This window comes from Nerophis ophidion, linkage group LG21 (genome assembly GCF_033978795.1).
Source record: "Nerophis ophidion isolate RoL-2023_Sa linkage group LG21, RoL_Noph_v1.0, whole genome shotgun sequence".
NCBI classification, from domain to species: domain Eukaryota; kingdom Metazoa; phylum Chordata; class Actinopteri; order Syngnathiformes; family Syngnathidae; genus Nerophis; species Nerophis ophidion.
In genome coordinates, this window is record NC_084631.1 from 32,495,833 (window position 1) to 32,515,551 (window position 19,719).

The 19,719-nt window shown below is 33.0% G+C and overlaps 1 protein-coding gene across 1 annotated transcript in view; it reads right to left on the minus strand.

The window, feature by feature from the left end:
* Window positions 1–272: 272 nt before the first annotated feature.
* The window catches only part of col9a2 (procollagen, type IX, alpha 2), a 317,373-nt gene continuing 297,926 nt past the window's right edge, over window positions 273–19,719 (minus strand). Inside the window, exons 29-36 of the mRNA XM_061882494.1 lie at window positions 16,371–16,406; window positions 16,242–16,286; window positions 15,740–15,772; window positions 15,528–15,674; window positions 15,405–15,459; window positions 14,992–15,180; window positions 749–826; window positions 273–653 (exon numbers count right to left, since the gene is read on the minus strand). Of these exons, the coding sequence (XP_061738478.1) occupies window positions 448–653; window positions 749–826; window positions 14,992–15,180; window positions 15,405–15,459; window positions 15,528–15,674; window positions 15,740–15,772; window positions 16,242–16,286; window positions 16,371–16,406 (789 nt within the window). The 3' untranslated portion in view covers window positions 273–447. The remainder of the gene's footprint in view (window positions 654–748; window positions 827–14,991; window positions 15,181–15,404; window positions 15,460–15,527; window positions 15,675–15,739; window positions 15,773–16,241; window positions 16,287–16,370; window positions 16,407–19,719) is intronic.

A 19,719-nucleotide genomic window follows, 5' to 3' on the forward strand; every position in this document is an offset into this window, starting at 1 on the left:
AGGACGGCTAACAAAGCAGCACATATATATACATATACTATGATCAAAGTATATTGTGCTATACTATGATCATAGTGTAGTGTGCTATACTAGGATCAAAGTAAGGGAGGGGAAATAAGAAAACATCTCTGTAGGAACTTTGGAATCATTCACACTTTGTTTGTGTTCATTGCCTTTTCACTACATAATAATCAACACACATTTACGAAGATTTACAGCACTGCATTGTGGGAGATGGGATATGCGGTTGCTGAGCAACAAGAGAAAGGAGATCAAGCAGGACAGGTGTGTTCTTTATTGGTCCAAGTCTTGAAAGACATTTGATGTTGTTGCATGAAGTCCATTTCCAACAAAGTATTTCATCTCTCCAGATGGATGTGTGGCTACGAAGTCCTCAAGTGAGAAGAGTGGTGTCCTTCCATCTCAACTGTGTTGCTGACACCACTTTTAAAAGTTGGGTCCTTTGATGGTCCCTGCTTCCTGCAGTCTTGGTGAAGTGTACGCAGATGCTGCCAAACACATGGCGGCCTCGCAGAAACCCGGGAGTCCTTGTGGACCTGCTTTACCAGGATGACCTGGCCCGCCGGCCGCTCCCTGGGGTCCTCGCTCGCCTGGTCGGCCGCCTCGAGCCACGCCGTCAACGCCTGGAGGACCTGAGGATGTGAGGACAGTGGTGGTAAGTTACATGACATCATTATCTTACACTACATTGCAGTCCTACTGAAATGTTCTTTTCACCAGTGCTCACCTTGGATTCCATGAGGTCCTGGTGGTCCTTGATGAGGTTTACCTGGATCTCCTCTCTCACCCTTGGCTCCTCTCTTTCCTGACCACAACAAGAAAGACAACAGATCCTTCAAGCAACTTACAGGTTGGTGGTCACATTCATTATTTGTTATTTTGTATGTATCTACATACATACTATGTATATACAAGTATGTACATACATATACATTGCTATACTATGATCAAAGTGTGCTATACTATGCTCAAAGTGTAGTGTGCTATATACTATGATCAAAGTGTGCTATACTATGATCAAAGTACAGTGTCCTATATATACTATGATCAAAGTGTAATATCAAATTATACTGTGCTATATTATGATCAAAGTATAATGTGCTATACTATGATCAAAGTATAGTGTGCTATACTTTGATCAAAGTGTAGTTTGCTATACTATGATCAAAGTATAGTGTGCCTATGATCAAAGTATATTGTGCTATACTTTGATCAAAGTGTAGTGTGTTATACTATGATCAAAGTATAGTGTGCCTTACTATGATCAAAGTGTAGTGTGCTATTATGATCAAAGTGTAGTTTGCTATACTATGATCAAAGTATAGTGTGCTATACTATGATCAAAGTGTAATGTGCTATACTATGATCAAAGTGTAGTAACAAATGTAATGTGCTATACTAAGATCAAATTATACTGTGGTATACTATGATCAAAGTGTAATGTGCTATACTATGATCAAAGTATAGTGTGCTATACTTTGATCAAAGTGTAGTTTGCTATATACTATGATCAAAGTATAGTGTGCCTATGATCAAAGTATATTGTGCTATAATATGATCAAAGTGTAGTATCAAATGTAATGTGCTATACTATGATCAAAGTGTAATGTGCTATACTATGATCAAAGTGTAGTATCAAATGTAATGTGCTATACTATGATCAAAGTGTAGTGTGCTATTATGATCAAAGTGTAGTTTGCTATACTATGATCAAAGTATAGTGTGCCTTACTATGATCAAAGTGTAGTATCAAATGTAATGTGCTATACTATGATCAAAGTGTAGTGTGCTGTACTCTGTTCGAAGTGTAATGTGCTGTACTATGATCAAAGTACAGTGTGCTAAACTATGATCAAAGTGTAGTTTGCCTTACTATGATCAAAGTGTAATGTGCTATACTATGATCAAAGTGTAGTGTGCTATTATGATCAAAGTGTAGTTTGCTATACTATGATCAAAGTATAGTGTGCCTTACTATGATCAAAGTGGAGTGTGCTGTACTCTTTTCAAAGTGTAGTGTGCTATACTATGACCAAAGTATATTGTACTGTTCACAGTATACTATGATCAAAGTGTAGTGTGCTATACTATGATCAAAGTGTAATGTGCTATTATAATCAAAGTGTAGTTTGCTATACTATGCTCAAAGTATAGTGTGCCTTACTATGATCAAAGTGTAATGTGCTATACTATGATCAAAGTGTAGTATCAAATGTAATGTGCTATACTATGATCAAAGTGTAGTGTGCTGTATGTACTCTTTTCAAAGTGTAGTGTGCTATACTATGATCAAAGTGTGCTATACTATGATCAAAGTATATTGTGCTATACTAAGATCAAATTATACTGTGCTATACTATGATCAAAGTGTAATGTGCTATACTATGATCAAAGTATAATGTGCTATACTATGATCAAAGTGTAATGTGCTATACTATGATCAAAGTGTGCTATACTCTGACTAAAGTATATTGTGCTGTACTCTGTTCGAAGTGTAATGTGCTGTACTATGATCAAAGTATATTGTGCTATACTATGATCAAAGTGTAATGTGCTATACTATGATCAAAGTACAGTGTGCTAAACTATGATCAAAGTGTAGTTTGCCTTACTATGATCAAAGTGTAATGTGCTATACTATGATCAAAGTGTAGTGTGCTATTATGATCAAAGTGTAGTTTGCTATACTATGATCAAAGTATAGTGTGCCTTACTATGATCAAAGTGGAGTGTGCTGTACTCTTTTCAAAGTGTAGTGTGCTATACTATGATCAAAGTGTAATGTGCTATACTATGACTAAAGTATATTGTGCTGTACTCTGTTCGAAGTGTAATGTGCTGTACTATGATCAAAGTATACTGTGCTATATACTATGATCAAAGTGTAATGTGCTATACTATGATCAAAGTATATTGTGCTCCACTATGATCAAAGTACAGTGTGCTATATATACTATGATCAAAGTGTAGAATCAAATGTAATGTGCTATACTATGACCAAAGTATATTGTACTGTTCACAGTATACTATGATCAAAGTGTAATGTGCTATACTATGATCAAAGTATATTGTGCTCCACTATGATCAAAGTACAGTGTGCTATATATACTATGATCAAAGTGTAGAATCAAATGTAATGTGCTATACTATGACTAAAGTATATTGTGCTGTACTCTGTTCGAAGTGTAATGTGCTGTACTATGATCAAAGTATACTGTGCTATACTATGATCAAAGTGTAATGTGCTATACTATGATCAAAGTATATTGTGCTCCACTATGATCAAAGTACAGTGTGCTATATATACTATGATCAAAGTGTAGAATCAAAGTGTAATGTGCTATACTATGATCAAAGTGTGCTATACTCTGACTAAAGTATATTGTGCTGTACTCTGTTCGAAGTGTAATGTGCTGTACTATGATCAAAGTATATTGTGCTATACTATGATCAAAGTGTAGTTTGCTATACTATGATCAAAGTATAGTGTGCCTTACTATGATCAAAGTGTAGTGTGCTGTATGTACTCTTTTCAAAGTGTAGTGTGCTATACTATGATTATAGTGTGCTATACTATGATACTAGTGTGCTATACTATGACCAAAGTATATTGTACTGTTCACAGTATACTATGATCAAAGTGTAGTGTGCTATACTATGATCAAAGTGTAGTGTGCTATACTATGATCAAAGTGTAATGTGCTGTACTCTGTTCAAAGTGTAATGTGCTGTACTATGATCAAAGTATATTGTGCTGTACTATGATCAAAGTGTAATGTGCTATACTATGATTATAGTGTGCTATACTATGATACTAGTGTGCTAAAACTATGATCAAAGTGTAGTGTGCTGTACGCTGTTCAATGTGCTATACTATGATAAAAGTGTGCTATACTATGACCAAAGTATATTGTACTGTTCACAGTATACTATGATCAAAGTGTAGTGTGCTATACTATGATCAAAGTGTAGTGTGCTATACTATGATCAAAGTATAATGTGCTATACTATGATCAAAGTGTAATGTGCTATACTATGATCAAAGTTTAGTTTGCCTTACTATGATCAAAGTGTAATGTGCTATACTATGATCAAAGTGTAGTGTGCTATTATGATCAAAGTGTAGTTTGCTATATTATGATCAAAGTATAGTGTGCCTTACTATGATCAAAGTGTGCTATACTCTGACTAAAGTATATTGTGCTGTACTCTGTTCGAAGTGTAATGTGCTGTACTATGATCAAAGTATATTGTGCTATACTATGATCAAAGTGTAATGTGCTATACTATGATCAAAGTACAGTGTGCTATACTATGATCAAAGTGTAGTTTGCTATACTATGATCAAAGTATAGTGTGCCTTACTATGATCAAAGTGTAGTGTGCTGTATGTACTCTTTTCAAAGTGTAGTGTGCTATACTATGATTATAGTGTGCTATACTATGATCAAAGTGTAGTTTGCTATACTATGATCAAAGTATAGTGTGCCTTACTATGATCAAAGTGTAGTGTGCTGTATGTACTCTTTTCAAAGTGTAGTGTGCTATACTATGATACTAGTGTGCTAAAACTATGATCAAAGTGTAGTGTGCTGTACTCTGTTCAATGTGCTATACTATGACCAAAGTATATTGTACTGTTCACAGTATACTATGATCAAAGTGTAGTGTGCTATACTATGATCAAAGTGTAGTGTGCTATACTATGATCAAAGTGTAGTGTGCTATACTATGATCAAAGTGTAATGTGCTATACTATGATCAAAGTGTAGTGTGCTATACTATGACTAAAGTATATTGTGCTGTACTCTGTTCAAAGTGTAATGTGCTGTACTATGATCAAAGTATATTGTGCTGTACTATGATCAAAGTGTAATGTGCTATACTATGATTATAGTGTGCTATACTATGATACTAGTGTGCTAAAACTATGATCAAAGTGTAGTGTGCTGTACGCTGTTCAATGTGCTATACTATGATAAAAGTGTGCTATACTATGACCAAAGTATATTGTACTGTTCACAGTATACTATGATCAAAGTGTAGTGTGCTATACTATGATCAAAGTATAATGTGCTATACTATGATCAAAGTGTAATGTGCTATACTATGATCAAAGTGTAATTTGCCTTACTATGATCAAAGTGTAATGTGCTATACTATGATCAAAGTGTAGTGTGCTATTATGATCAAAGTGTAGTTTGCTATATTATGATCAAAGTATAGTGTGCCTTACTATGATCAAAGTGTAATGTGCTATACTATGATCAAAGTGTAGTATCAAATGTAATGTGCTATACTATGATCAAAGTGTAGTGTGCTGTACTCTTTTCAAAGTGTAGTGTGCTATACTATGATCAAAGTGTAATGTGCTATACTATGTTCAAAGTGTAATGTGCTATACTATGATCAAAGTGTAGTATCAAATGTAATGTGCTATACTATGATCAAAGTGTAGTTTGCCTTACTATGATCAAAGTGTAATGTGCTATACTATGACCAAAGTATATTGTACTGTTCACAGTATACTATGATCAAAGTATAATGTGCTATACTATGATCAAAGTGTAATGTGCTATACTATGATCAAAGTGTAGTGTGCTGTACTCTTTTCAAAGTGTAGTGTGCTATACTATGATCAAAGTGTGCTATACTATGACTATATTGTGCTGTACTCTGTTCGAAGTGTAATGTGCTATACTATGATCAAAGTGTAATGTGCTATACTATGATCAAAGTGTAGTTTGCCTTACTATGATCAAAGTGTAATGTGCTATACTATGATCAAAGTGTAGTGTGCTATTATGATCAAAGTGTAGTTTGCTATACTATGATCAAAGTGTAGTGTGCCTTACTATGATCAAAGTGTAATGTGCTATACTATGATCAAAGTGTAATGTGCTATACTATGATCAAAGTGTAGTATCAAATGTAATGTGCTATACTATGATCAAAGTGTAGTGTGCTATTATGATCAAAGTGTAGTTTGCTATACTATGATCAAAGTATAGTGTGCCTTACTATGATCAAAGTGTAGTATCAAATGTAATGTGCTATACTATGATCAAAGTGTAGTGTGCTATACTATGATCAAAGTGTAGTGTGCTATTATGATCAAAGTGTAGTTTGCTATACTATGATCAAAGTATAGTGTGCCTTACTATGATCAAAGTGTAATGTGCTATACTATGATCAAAGTGTAGTATCAAATGTAATGTGCTATACTATGATCAAAGTGTAGTGTGCTGTACTCTTTTCAAAGTGTAGTGTGCTATACTATGATCAAAGTATAGTGTGCCTTACTATGATTGATCAAAGTGTAGTATCAAATGTAATGTGCTATACTATGATCAAAGTGTAATGTGCTATACTATGATCAAAGTACAGTGTGCTATACTATGATCAAAGTGTAGTTTGCCTTACTATGATCAAAGTGTAATGTGCTATACTATGATCAAAGTGTAGTGTGCTATTATGATCAAAGTGTAGTTTGCTATACTATGATCAAAGTGTAGTGTGCCTTACTATGATCAAAGTGTAATGTGCTATACTATGATCAAAGTGGAGTGTGCTGTACTCTTTTCAAAGTGTAGTATCAAATGTAATGTGCTATACTATGATCAAAGTGTAGTATCAAATGTAATGTGCTATACTATGATCAAAGTGTAGTATCAAATGTAATGTGCTATACTATGATCAAAGTATAGTGTGCCTTACTATGTTCAAAGTGTAATGTGCTATACTATGATGAAAGTGTAGTATCAAATGTAATGTGCTATACTATGATCAAAGTGTAGTGTGCTGTACTCTGTTCGAAGTGTAATGTGCTGTACTATGATCAAAGTATATTGTGCTATACTAAGATCAAATTATACTGTGCTATACTATGATCAAAGTGTAATGTGCTATACTATGATCAAAGTGTAGTGTGCTATTATGATCAAAGTGTAGTTTGCTATACTATGATCAAAGTATAGTGTGCCTTACTATGATCAAAGTGTAATGTGCTATACTATGATGAAAGTGTAGTATCAAATGTAATGTGCTATACTATGATCAAAGTGTAGTGTGCTGTACTCTTTTCAAAGTGTAGTGTGCTATACTATGATCAAAGTATAGTGTGCCTTACTATGATCAAAGTGTAATGTGCTATACTATGATCAAAGTGTAGTATCAAATGTAATGTGCTATACCTATGATCAAAGTGTAGTGTGCTGTACTATGTTCGATGTGTAATGTGCTGTACTATGATCAAAGTATATTGTGCTATACTAAGATCAAATTATGCTGTGCTATACTATGATCAAAGTTTAATGTGTTATACTATGATCAAAGTGTAGTTTGCCTTACTATGATCAAAGTGTAATGTGCTATACTATGATCAAAGTATAGTGTGCCTTACTATGATCAAAGTGTAGTGTGCTATTATGATCAAAGTGTAGTTTGCTATACTATGATCAAAGTATAGTGTGCCTTACTATGATCAAAGTGTAGTTTGCTATACTATGATCAAAGTATAGTGTGCCTTACTATGATCAAAGTGTAGTGTGCTACTATGACTAAAGTATATTGTGCTGTACTCTGTTCGAAGGGTAATGTGCTGTACTATGATCAAAGTGTAGTGTGCTATACTATGATCAAAGTGTAGTGTGCCTTACTATGATCAAAGTGTAATGTGCTACTATGATCAAAGTGTAGTGTGCTATACTATGATCAAAGTACAGTGTGCTATGATCAAAGTGTAGTTTGCCTTACTATGATCAAAGTGTAATGTGCTATACTATGATTATAGTGTGCTATACTATGATACTAGTGTGCTAAAACTATGATCAAAGTGTGCTATACTATGACCAAAGTATATTGTACTGTTCACAGTATACTATGATCAAAGTGTAGTGTGCTATACTATGATCAAAGTGTAATGTGCTATACTATGATCAAAGTGTAGTGTGCTGTACTCTTTTCAAAGTATAGTGTGCCTTACTATGATCAAAGTGTGCTATACTATGACTAAAGTATATTGTGCTGTACTCTGTTCAAAGTGTAATGTGCTGTACTATGATCAAAGTATATTGTGCTGTACTATGATCAAAGTGTAATGTGCTATACTATGATTATAGTGTGCTATACTATGATACTAGTGTGCTAAAACTATGATCAAAGTGTAGTGTGCTGTACTCTGTTCAATGTGCTATACTATGATAAAAGTGTGCTATACTATGACCAAAGTATATTGTACTGTTCACAGTATACTATGATCAAAGTTTAGTTTGCCTTACTATGATCAAAGTGTAATGTGCTATACTATGATCAAAGTGTAGTGTGCTATTATGATCAAAGTGTAGTTTGCTATATTATGATCAAAGTATAGTGTGCCTTACTATGATCAAAGTGTAGTGTGCTGTACTCTTTTCAAAGTGTAGTGTGCTATACTATGATCAAAGTATAGTGTGCCTTACTATGATCAAAGTGTAATGTGCTATACTATGTTCAAAGTGTAATGTGCTATACTATGATCAAAGTGTAGTATCAAATGTAATGTGCTATACTATGATCAAAGTGTAGTGTGCTGTACTCTGTTCGAAGTGTAATGTGCTGTACTATGATCAAAGTATATTGTGCTATACTAAGATCAAATTATACTGTGCTATACTATGATCAAAGTGTAATGTGCTATACTATGATCAAAGTGTAGTATCAAATGTAATGTGCTATACTATGATCAAAGTGTAGTTTACCTTACTATGATCAAAGTGTAGTGTGCTATTATGATCAAAGTGTAGTTTGCTATACTATGATCAAAGTGTAGTGTGCCTTACTATGATCAAAGTGTAATGTGCTATACTATGATCAAAGTGTAATGTGCTATACTATGATCAAAGTGTAGTATCAAATGTAATGTGCTATACTATGATCAAAGTGTAGTTTACCTTACTATGATCAAAGTGTAGTGTGCTATTATGATCAAAGTGTAGTTTGCTATACTATGATCAAAGTGTAGTGTGCTATACAATGATCAAAGTGTAGTGTGCTATTATGATCAAAGTATAGTGTGCCTTACTATGATCAAAGTGTAATGTGCTATACTATGATCAAAGTGTAGTGTGCTATACTATGATCAAAGTACAGTGTGCTATACTATGATCAAAGTGTAGTTTGCCTTACTATGATTATAGTGTGCTATACTATGATACTAGTGTGCTAAAACTATGATCAAAGTGTAGTGTGCTGTACTCTGTTCAATGTGATACTATGATAAAAGTGTGCTATACTATGACCAAAGTATATTGTACTGTTCACAGTATACTATGATCAAAGTGTACTGTGCTATACTATGATCAAAGTGTAGTGTGCCTTACTATGATCAAAGTGTAATGTGCTATACTATGATCAAAGTGTAGTGTGCTGTACTCTTTTCAAAGTGTAGTGTGCTATACTATGACCAAAGTATAATGTGCTCTACTATGATCAAAGTGTAATGTGCTATACTATGATCAAAGTTTAGTTTGCCTTACTATGATCAAAGTGTAATGTGCTATACTATGATCAAAGTGTAGTGTGCTATATTATGATCAAAGTATAGTGTGCCTTACTATGATCAAAGTGTAATGTGCTATACTATGATCAAAGTGTAGTATCAAATGTAATGTGCTATACTATGATCAAAGTGTAGTGTGCTGTACTCTTTTCAAAGTGTAGTGTGCTATACTATGATCAAAGTATAGTGTGCCTTACTATGATCAAAGTGTAATGTGCTATACTATGTTCAAAGTGTAATGTGCTGTACTCTTTTCAAAGTGTAGTGTGCTATACTATGATCAAAGTATAGTGTGCCTTACTATGATCAAATGTAATGTGCTATACTATGATCAAAGTGTAGTGTGCTGTACTCTGTTCGAAGTGTAATGTGCTGTACTATGATCAAAGTGTAATGTGCTATACTATGATCAAAGTATAATGTGTTATACTATGATCAAAGTGAAGTTTGCCTTACTATGATCAAAGTGTAATGTGCTGTACTATGATCAAAGTATATTGTGCTATACTAAGATCAAATTATACTGTGCTATACTATGATCAAAGTGTAATGTGCTATACTATGATCAAAGTGTAATGTGCTATACTATGATCAAAGTGTAGTTTGCCTTACTATGATCAAAGTGTAATGTGCTATACTATGATCAAAGTGTAGTGTGCTATTATGATCAAAGTGTAGTTTGCTATACTATGATCAAAGTGTAGTGTGCCTTACTATGATCAAAGTGTAATGTGCTATACTATGATCAAAGTGTAGTATCAAAGTGTAATGTGCTATACTATGATCAAAGTGTAGTATCAAATGTAATGTGCTATACTATGATCAAAGTGTAGTATCAAATGTAATGTGCTATACTATGATCAAAGTATAATGTGCCTTACTATGATCAAAGTGTAGTATCAAATGTAATGTGCTATACTATGATCAAAGTGTAGTGTGCTATACTAAGATCAAAGTGTAATGTGCTATACTATGATCAAAGTGTAGTGTGCTATTATGATCAAAGTGTAGTTTGCTATACTATGATCAAAGTATAGTGTGCCTTACTATGATCAAAGTGTAATGTGCTATACTATGATCAAAGTGTAGTGTGCCTTACTATGATCAAAGTGTAATGTGCTATACTATGATCAAAGTGTAGTGTGCTGTACTCTTTTCAAAGTGTAGTGTGCTATACTATGATCAAAGTATAGTGTGCTATACTAAGATCAAATTATACTGTGCTATACTATGATCAAAGTGTAATGTGCTATACTATGATCAAAGTATAATGTGTTATACTATGATCAAAGTGTAGTTTGCCTTACTATGATCAAAGTGTAATGTGCTATACTATGATCAAAGTGTAGTTTGCTATACTATGATCAAAGTATAGTGTGCCTTACTATGATCAAAGTGTAATGTGCTGTACTCTGTTCGAAGTGTAATGTGCTGTACTATGATCAAAGTATATTGTGCTATACTAAGATCAAATTATACTGTGCTATATTATCATCAAAGTGTAATGTGCTATACTATGATCAAAGTGTAATGTGCTATACTATGATCAAAGTACAGTGTGCTATACTATGATCAAAGTGTAGTTTGCCTTACTATGATCAAAGTGTAATGTGCTATACTATGATCAAAGTGTAGTGTGCTATTATGATCAAAGTGTAGTTTGCTATACTATGATCAAAGTGTAGTGTGCCTTACTATGATCAAAGTGTAATGTGCTATACTATGATCAAAGTGTAGTGTGCTGTACTCTTTTCAAAGTGTAGTGTGCTATACTATGATCAAAGTATAGTGTGCTATACTAAGATCAAATTATACTGTGCTATACTATGATCAAAGTGTAATGTGCTATACTATGATCAAAGTATAATGTGTTATACTATGATCAAAGTGTAGTTTGCCTTACTATGATCAAAGTGTAATGTGCTATACTATGATCAAAGTGTAGTTTGCTATACTATGATCAAAGTATAGTGTGCCTTACTATGATCAAAGTGTAATGTGCTGTACTCTGTTCGAAGTGTAATGTGCTGTACTATGATCAAAGTATATTGTGCTATACTAAGATCAAATTATACTGTGCTATACTATCATCAAAGTGTAATGTGCTATACTATGATCAAAGTGTAATGTGCTATACTATGATCAAAGTACAGTGTGCTATACTATGATCAAAGTGTAGTTTGCCTTACTATGATCAAAGTGTAATGTGCTATACTATGATCAAAGTGTAGTGTGCTATTATGATCAAAGTGTAGTTTGCTATACTATGATCAAAGTGTAGTGTGCCTTACTATGATCAAAGTGTAATGTGCTATACTATGATCAAAGTGGAGTGTGCTGTACTCTTTTCAAAGTGTAGTGTGCTATACTATGATCAAAGTGTAGTATCAAATGTAATGTGCTATACTATGATCAAAGTGTAGTATCAAATGTAATGTGCTATACTATGATCAAAGTGTAGTATCAAATGTAATGTGCTATACTATGATCAAAGTGTAGTGTGCTGTACTCTTTTCAAAGTGTAGTGTGCTATACTATGATCAAAGTGTAGTATCAAATGTAATGTGCTATACTATGATCAAAGTGTAGTGTGCTGTACTCTGTTCGAAGTGTAATGTGCTGTACTATGATCAAAGTATACTGTGCTATACTATGATCAAAGTGTAATGTGCTATACTATGATCAAAGTGTAGTGTGCTATTATGATCAAAGTGTAGTTTGCTATACTATGATCAAAGTATAGTGTGCCTTACTATGATCAAAGTGTAATGTGCTATACTATGATCAAAGTGGAGTGTGCTATTATGATCAAAGTGTAGTTTGCTATACTATGATCAAAGTGTAGTGTGCCTTACTATGATCAAAGTGTAATGTGCTATACTATGATCAAAGTGGAGTGTGCTGTACTCTTTTCAAAGTGTAGTGTGCTATACTATGATCAAAGTGTAGTATCAAATGTAATGTGCTATACTATGATCAAAGTGTAGTATCAAATGTAATGTGCTATACTATGATCAAAGTGTAGTATCAAATGTAATGTGCTATACTATGATCAAAGTATAGTGTGCCTTACTATGTTCAAAGTGTAATGTGCTATACTATGATCAAAGTGTAGTATCAAATGTAATGTGCTATACTATGATCAAAGTGTAGTGTGCTGTACTCTGTTCGAAGTGTAATGTGCTGTACTATGATCAAAGTATATTGTGCTATACTAAGATCAAATTATACTGTGCTATACTATGATCAAAGTGTAGTGTGCTATACTATGATCAAAGTGTAGTATCAAATGTAATGTGCTATACTATGATCAAAGTGTAGTATCAAATGTAATGTGCTATACTATGATCAAAGTGTAGTATCAAATGTAATGTGCTATACTATGATCAAAGTGTAGTGTGCTGTACTCTTTTCAAAGTGTAGTGTGCTATACTATGATCAAAGTGTAGTATCAAATGTAATGTGCTATACTATGATCAAAGTGTAGTGTGCTGTACTCTGTTCGAAGTGTAATGTGCTGTACTATGATCAAAGTATACTGTGCTATACTATGATCAAAGTGTAGTGTGCTATTATGATCAAAGTGTAGTTTGCTATACTATGATCAAAGTATAGTGTGCCTTACTATGATCAAAGTGTAATGTGCTATACTATGATCAAAGTGTAGTATCAAATGTAATGTGCTATACTATGATCAAAGTGTAGTGTGCTGTACTCTTTTCAAAGTGTAGTGTGCTATACTATGATCAAAGTATAGTGTGCCTTACTATGATCAAAGTGTAATGTGCTATACTATGATCAAAGTGTAGTATCAAATGTAATGTGCTATACTATGATCAAAGTATATTGTGCTATACTAAGATCAAATTATGCTGTGCTATACTATGATCAAAGTGTAATGTGCTATACTATGATCAAAGTATAATGTGTTATACTATGATCAAAGTGTAGTTTGCCTTACTATGATCAAAGTGTAATGTGCTATACTATGATCAAAGTACAGTGTGCTATACTATGATCAAAGTGTAGTTTGCTATACTATGATCAAAGTATAGTGTGCCTTACTATGATCAAAGTGTAGTGTGCTATTATGATCAAAGTGTAGTTTGCTATACTATGATCAAAGTATAGTGTGCCTTACTATGATCAAAGTGTAGTGTGCTACTATGACTAAAGTATATTGTGCTGTACTCTGTTCGAAGGGTAATGTGCTGTACTATGATCAAAGTGTAGTGTGCTATACTATGATCAAAGTGTAGTGTGCCTTACTATGATCAAAGTGTAATGTGCTACTATGATCAAAGTGTGCTATACTATGACCAAAGTATATTGTGCCTTACTATGATCAAAGTGTAATGTGCTACTATGATCAAAGTGTGCTATACTATGACCAAAGTATATCAATCAATCAATCAATCAATGTTTATTTATATAGCCCCAAATCACAAATGTCTCAAAGGACTGCACAAATCATTACGACTACAACATCCTCGGAAGAACCCACAAAAGGGCAAGGAAAACTCACACCCAGTGGGCAGGGAGAATTCACATTCAGTGGGACGCCAGCGACAATGCTGACTAGTATACTGTGCTATACTATGATCAAAGTGTAGTATGATCACAGTATAGCACATTACATTTGATACTACACGTTGAGCATAGTATAGCACACTAGTATCATAGTATAGCGCACTATAATCATAGTATAGCACTCTACAATTTGATCATAGTATAGAAAATGGATGGATGGATAGCACAATATACTTTGATCATAGTATAACACAGTATACTTTGATCATAGTATAGCACATTACACTTTGATCATAGTATAACACACTACAATTTGATCATAGTATATATAGCACACTACACTTTGATCATAGTATACTGTGAACAGTACAATATACTTTGGTCATAGTATAGCACACTTTTATCATAGTATAGCACATTGAACAGAGTACAGCACACTACACTTTGATCATAGTTTTAGCACACTAGTATCATAGTTAAGCGCACTATAATCATAGTATAGCACTCTACAATTTGATCATAGCACACTACACTTTGATCATAGTATAGCACATTACATTTGATACTACACTTTGAACATAGTATAGCACACTTTAAACACAGTATAGCACACTTTGATCATAGTATAGCACAATAAACTTAGTTCATAGTCTAGCACACTACACTTTGATCATAGTATAGCGCACTTTAAACACTACACTTTGATCATAGTATAGCACAATAAACTTAGATCATAGTATAGCACACTAGTATCATAAATATAGCACTCTACAATTTGATCATAGCACACTACACTTTGATCATAGGGTTAGGGTTTTGTATGTATATACATGTATGTATGTACATACACACGTACAGACATGCACACACATTACTGTAGATGACACTTAACAGGTTCCTACCTTTAAGACCTGTGTTTCCGATCTGTCCGTGAGCTCCTATCATGCCAGGAATTCCTCGAGAACCTGGCAAGCCATGAGGTCCTTGTGGCCCTGTTGATCCCGGAGGTCCAGGAGGGCCGGGGGGTCCCATGACACCAGCTCCACCAAGCACAGCCCTTTTAGCGCTCACTGCTACTGCTGCCAGCCTCTCTGTCGTAACAAAGACATAACTTAGAAACCAAAACATACTGTTCATACGTCTTAGACACAATAACTAATTTCAGTACTTCCTAGGTGGCAAAAACATGTATGGTTTTAATTTTAATTGTCATATATACTTTGGACTGATGGAACTGATACTTTAAATAAAGTTGATGTTTACAACAACAAGCAATTGATTATTTTCCGTGGGAAATTGGAGTGTGAAAGCTCACCTTGCAACATTCGTAACACCACATCAATGATATGCTGGTCAGATGTATCACGTCCCTGAAGAGAAAAACAACTTGGTTTAAAAGTGACAACCGTTACAGTTCTCAGACATGAAGTGGACTCACCGGTGGACCCTCAATACCCGGCATGCCAGGCACTCCTCTCATGCCGTTCAACCCCCGAGGACCAGGCAGTCCAGGGTGTCCTTGATCACCTGGCTTTCCAGAGTCTCCAGTTGGACCGTTATGTCCGAGGTCTCCCCTCACTCCGTGCTGCAAACACACAAATGTAGGCATGAAGTCTATATTTACCTGACACATCATCATACACAACTCACCTGTCCTTTAGGCCCAGGTTCTCCAGACATACCCTGTCACAACCAAACAATCATCAGTTACTGATTGGAATGATTTAAGTTGGTTTTCCTATGTATAGTAAGCACAGCACCAAGAAACTGTCGTGTTTCTACATGTAGAGTTCAACTATGAAAAAGTTTGTCCAACAATAGTTTGTACAAAAAAATACAAGAATAAGGGTTCAAACAATACTGAAACACAAAGACTCACTTTAAAAAAATAGTACTATAAATAAATAATCTGCTCAGCTTTTCGTTAAAACTAAACCAGGGATGTCCAAAACTTTACCACAAAGGACCGCGCGCTGAGAAGTAAACGAATGCAGAGGCCATTTTGATATGTTTGGTTTTTAAAACCTTAAGTCCATCCTTGAGGATTGTTAAAGGTCATGGGTCTCAGTCAAATAATATATTATTTGTCTTTGCTTTCAAAATTTAAATACTAATAGCTCAACTTTAGAAAATCCCAGATGACTGTTCTTACCTTTTCACCTTTCTCACCAGCCAGCCCCTCCACACCAGGGTCTCCCTTCAAGCAGAAAACAGATTTTTTTGTTAGTCTTTCATGAAATATTGAGGGCTCCAATCATTCACCTACAAAAGTGATACTCACAATGTCTCCTTTGGATCCACCTTTTCCTTGGAAGCCCTTTGAATGACAATGGACAAACTTATACATGTGTGACATGGTGGAGTTTACAAATATACTGTAAATACATCTTGTACACAACAACTCATTCCAGTACTTTCTATAAAACAGTATCAGTGTTTAGGACAGAAATACTTGTATAATATACCATCTTTAGAAGAACAGTACAAGGACAGAAACACTTAATATACTACTACCTTTAGGAGAAAGTGTACATATTGATGGACAGAAACACTTGTATACTATTTTTAGAAAAAAGGTGTAAGACAGAAACACTACTATAATAAACTATCTTTAGAACAAAGTCTTTATTCTAAAGATAATTTGTTACTATCTTTAAAAGAAAGTGTTAGTATTGGTGTACAAGGACAGAAACACTTATATAGTATACTACCTTTAGGAGAAAGTGTAATTATTGATGTACTGCAGTACAAGGACATAAACACTTTTATACTATCATCAGAAGTCAGTATGATGTACTACAAATACAAGGAGAGAAAGACCTATAATTTACTACATTTACTAAATTACTTGTATGTACATACATACTTATATAATACTCTATTTTTTTTAAGAAAGTGTAAGTATTCATGTAAGGACTTATATCATTTACTATCTTTAGACACATACATGTACTGAAATACTTATATAATGTACTACATTTAAGAAGAAAGTGTACTGCTTGTACTGTACTACATCAATATTTACACTTGTAAATAAGTGTTTGTATACTATCATTAGAAGACAGTTTAAGTAATAGAAGGAGAGAAACCCTTATACAATATACTATCTTTAAAAGAAAGTGTATGTTTGATGTACTGAAATACTTACATAATATACTACCTTATGGAGAAAGTGTATGTATTGATGTACTACAGTACAAGGACAGAAACACTTATATACTATCATTAGAAGTCAGTTTAAGTAATACAAGTAAAAAAACACTTGTACAATAAACTCTATTTAAAAGAAAGTGTATGTATTGATGTACTGAAATACTTACATAATATACTACCTTAAGAAAAAAGTGTAAGTATTGATCTACTACAGTACAAGGACAAAAACTGTTGTATTATACTACCTTTAGAAGAAAGTGTAACTATTGATGTACTACAGTACATGGAGGAAGATGGTATATTTTCCAAGTGTTTGTATACAAGGACAGAAACAGTATAATATACTATTTCTAGAAGAAAGTATATGTATCAGAAGTCAGTTTAAGTAATAATACAAGGACTATATTTACTATATTACTATATTTACCTTTAAGAAGAAAGTGTAAATATTGATGTACTAAAGTACAAGGACATAAACATAAACATATATATATATATATATATATATATATATATATATATATATATATATATATATATATATATATATATATATATATACTATAATCAGAAGTCAGTTTAAGTACTGATGTACAAATACAAATACAAGCAGAGAAAAACTTACATCATTTACTATCTTTAGAAGAAGTGTAAGTATTGATGTACTGACATACTTGTATGATGTACTACCTTTAAGAATAAAGTGTAAATATTTATGTACTACAGTACAAACACAGATAGTTTAAGTAAGGATGTACAAATACAAGGAGAGGAAGACTTATATCATTTACTATCTTTAGAAGAAGTGTAAGTGTTGATGTACTGAAATAATTATATAATATATTACCTAAAGAAAAAAGTGTAAGTATTGACATACTACAGTACTACATGGAGAAAGATAGTATATCGTGTTTGCATAAAAGAACAAAAACAATGTATGTATGTACATACGACAATACAAGGAGACAAATACTTATATAATCTTATATTATTTTTTAGAAGTTTATGTATTGATGTTCTACAGTAAAACAACATAAATACTTATATATTGTATCTTTAGAAGAAACAGATGAAATTGATGTACTGAAATACTTATATAATATACTATCTTTAGAAAATAAGTGTAGGTATTTATCTACTGAAATACTTAGAAGAAAGTGTATACTTACATACTACTTTAAGGAGACAGTGTAAGTATAAGGACAGAAACACTTATATACTATCCTTAGAAGACAGTTTAAGTAATACAAAGAGAGAAACACTTATACAATTAGTATATTGTATAGAAAGTATATGTATTGATGTACTGAAATACTTAAATAATTTACTACCTTAAGGAGAACGTGTAAGTATTGGGCAGGGACAGAAATACTTATACAATATACTACCTTTAGGAGAAAGTGTCAGTATTGATGTACTACAGTACATGGAGGAAGATAGTATGTATTGAAATATTTACATAATATGGAGGAAGTGTAAGTATTGATGTAATGAAATAATTATATAATATATTACCTTAAGAAAAAAATGTAAGTATTGATCTACTACAGTACATGGAGAAAGATAGTATATTTTCTAGGTGTTTGCGTACAAGGACAGAAACGGTATAATATACTATCTTTAAAAGAAAGTGTATGCATTGATGTACTGAAAATACTTACATAATATTCTACCTTAAGAAAAAAGTGTAAGAATTGATGTACTACAGTACAAGGACAGAAACAGTTATATACTATCATTTGAAGACAGTTTAAGTAATACAAGGACATAAACACTTATACAATATACTATCTTTAGAAAAGTGTATGTATTGATGTACTGAAAAACTTACATAATATACTACCTTAAGAAAAAAGTGTAAGTATTGATGTACAAGAAAGTATTGGTTTGATTTGATTAACTGTCAAACAGAAACAGAAACAGTATAATATACTATCTTTAGAAGTATGTACCGGTATTGATGTACTGAAATACTTAAATATACTACCTTAAGGTACTTACTACAGTACAAGGACAGAAAGACTTATATAATATAATATATGTAGAAGTGTAAGTATTGATGTACTACAGTACACAGACAGAAAGACTTATATACTATCATTTGAAGACGGTTTAAGTAATAGAAGGAAATAACCACTTGTACAATCTACTATCTTTAGAAGAAAGTATATGTGTTGATGTACTAAAATACTTAAATAACATACGACCTTAAGAAAAAAGTGTAATTATTGATGTACTACAGTACAAGGACAGAAACACTTATATACTATCATCAGAAGTCAGTTTAAGTAATGATGTACTACAGTACATGGAGGAAGTTTTTGCGTACAAGGACAGAAACAGTATAATATACTATCTCTAGAAAAAAGTGTATGTATAGATGTACTGAAATATTTACATAATATACTACCTTATGGAGAAAGTTTAAGTACTATACCCTTACAAGAACAGACGGAAAAACACTTTAGAAGAAAGTA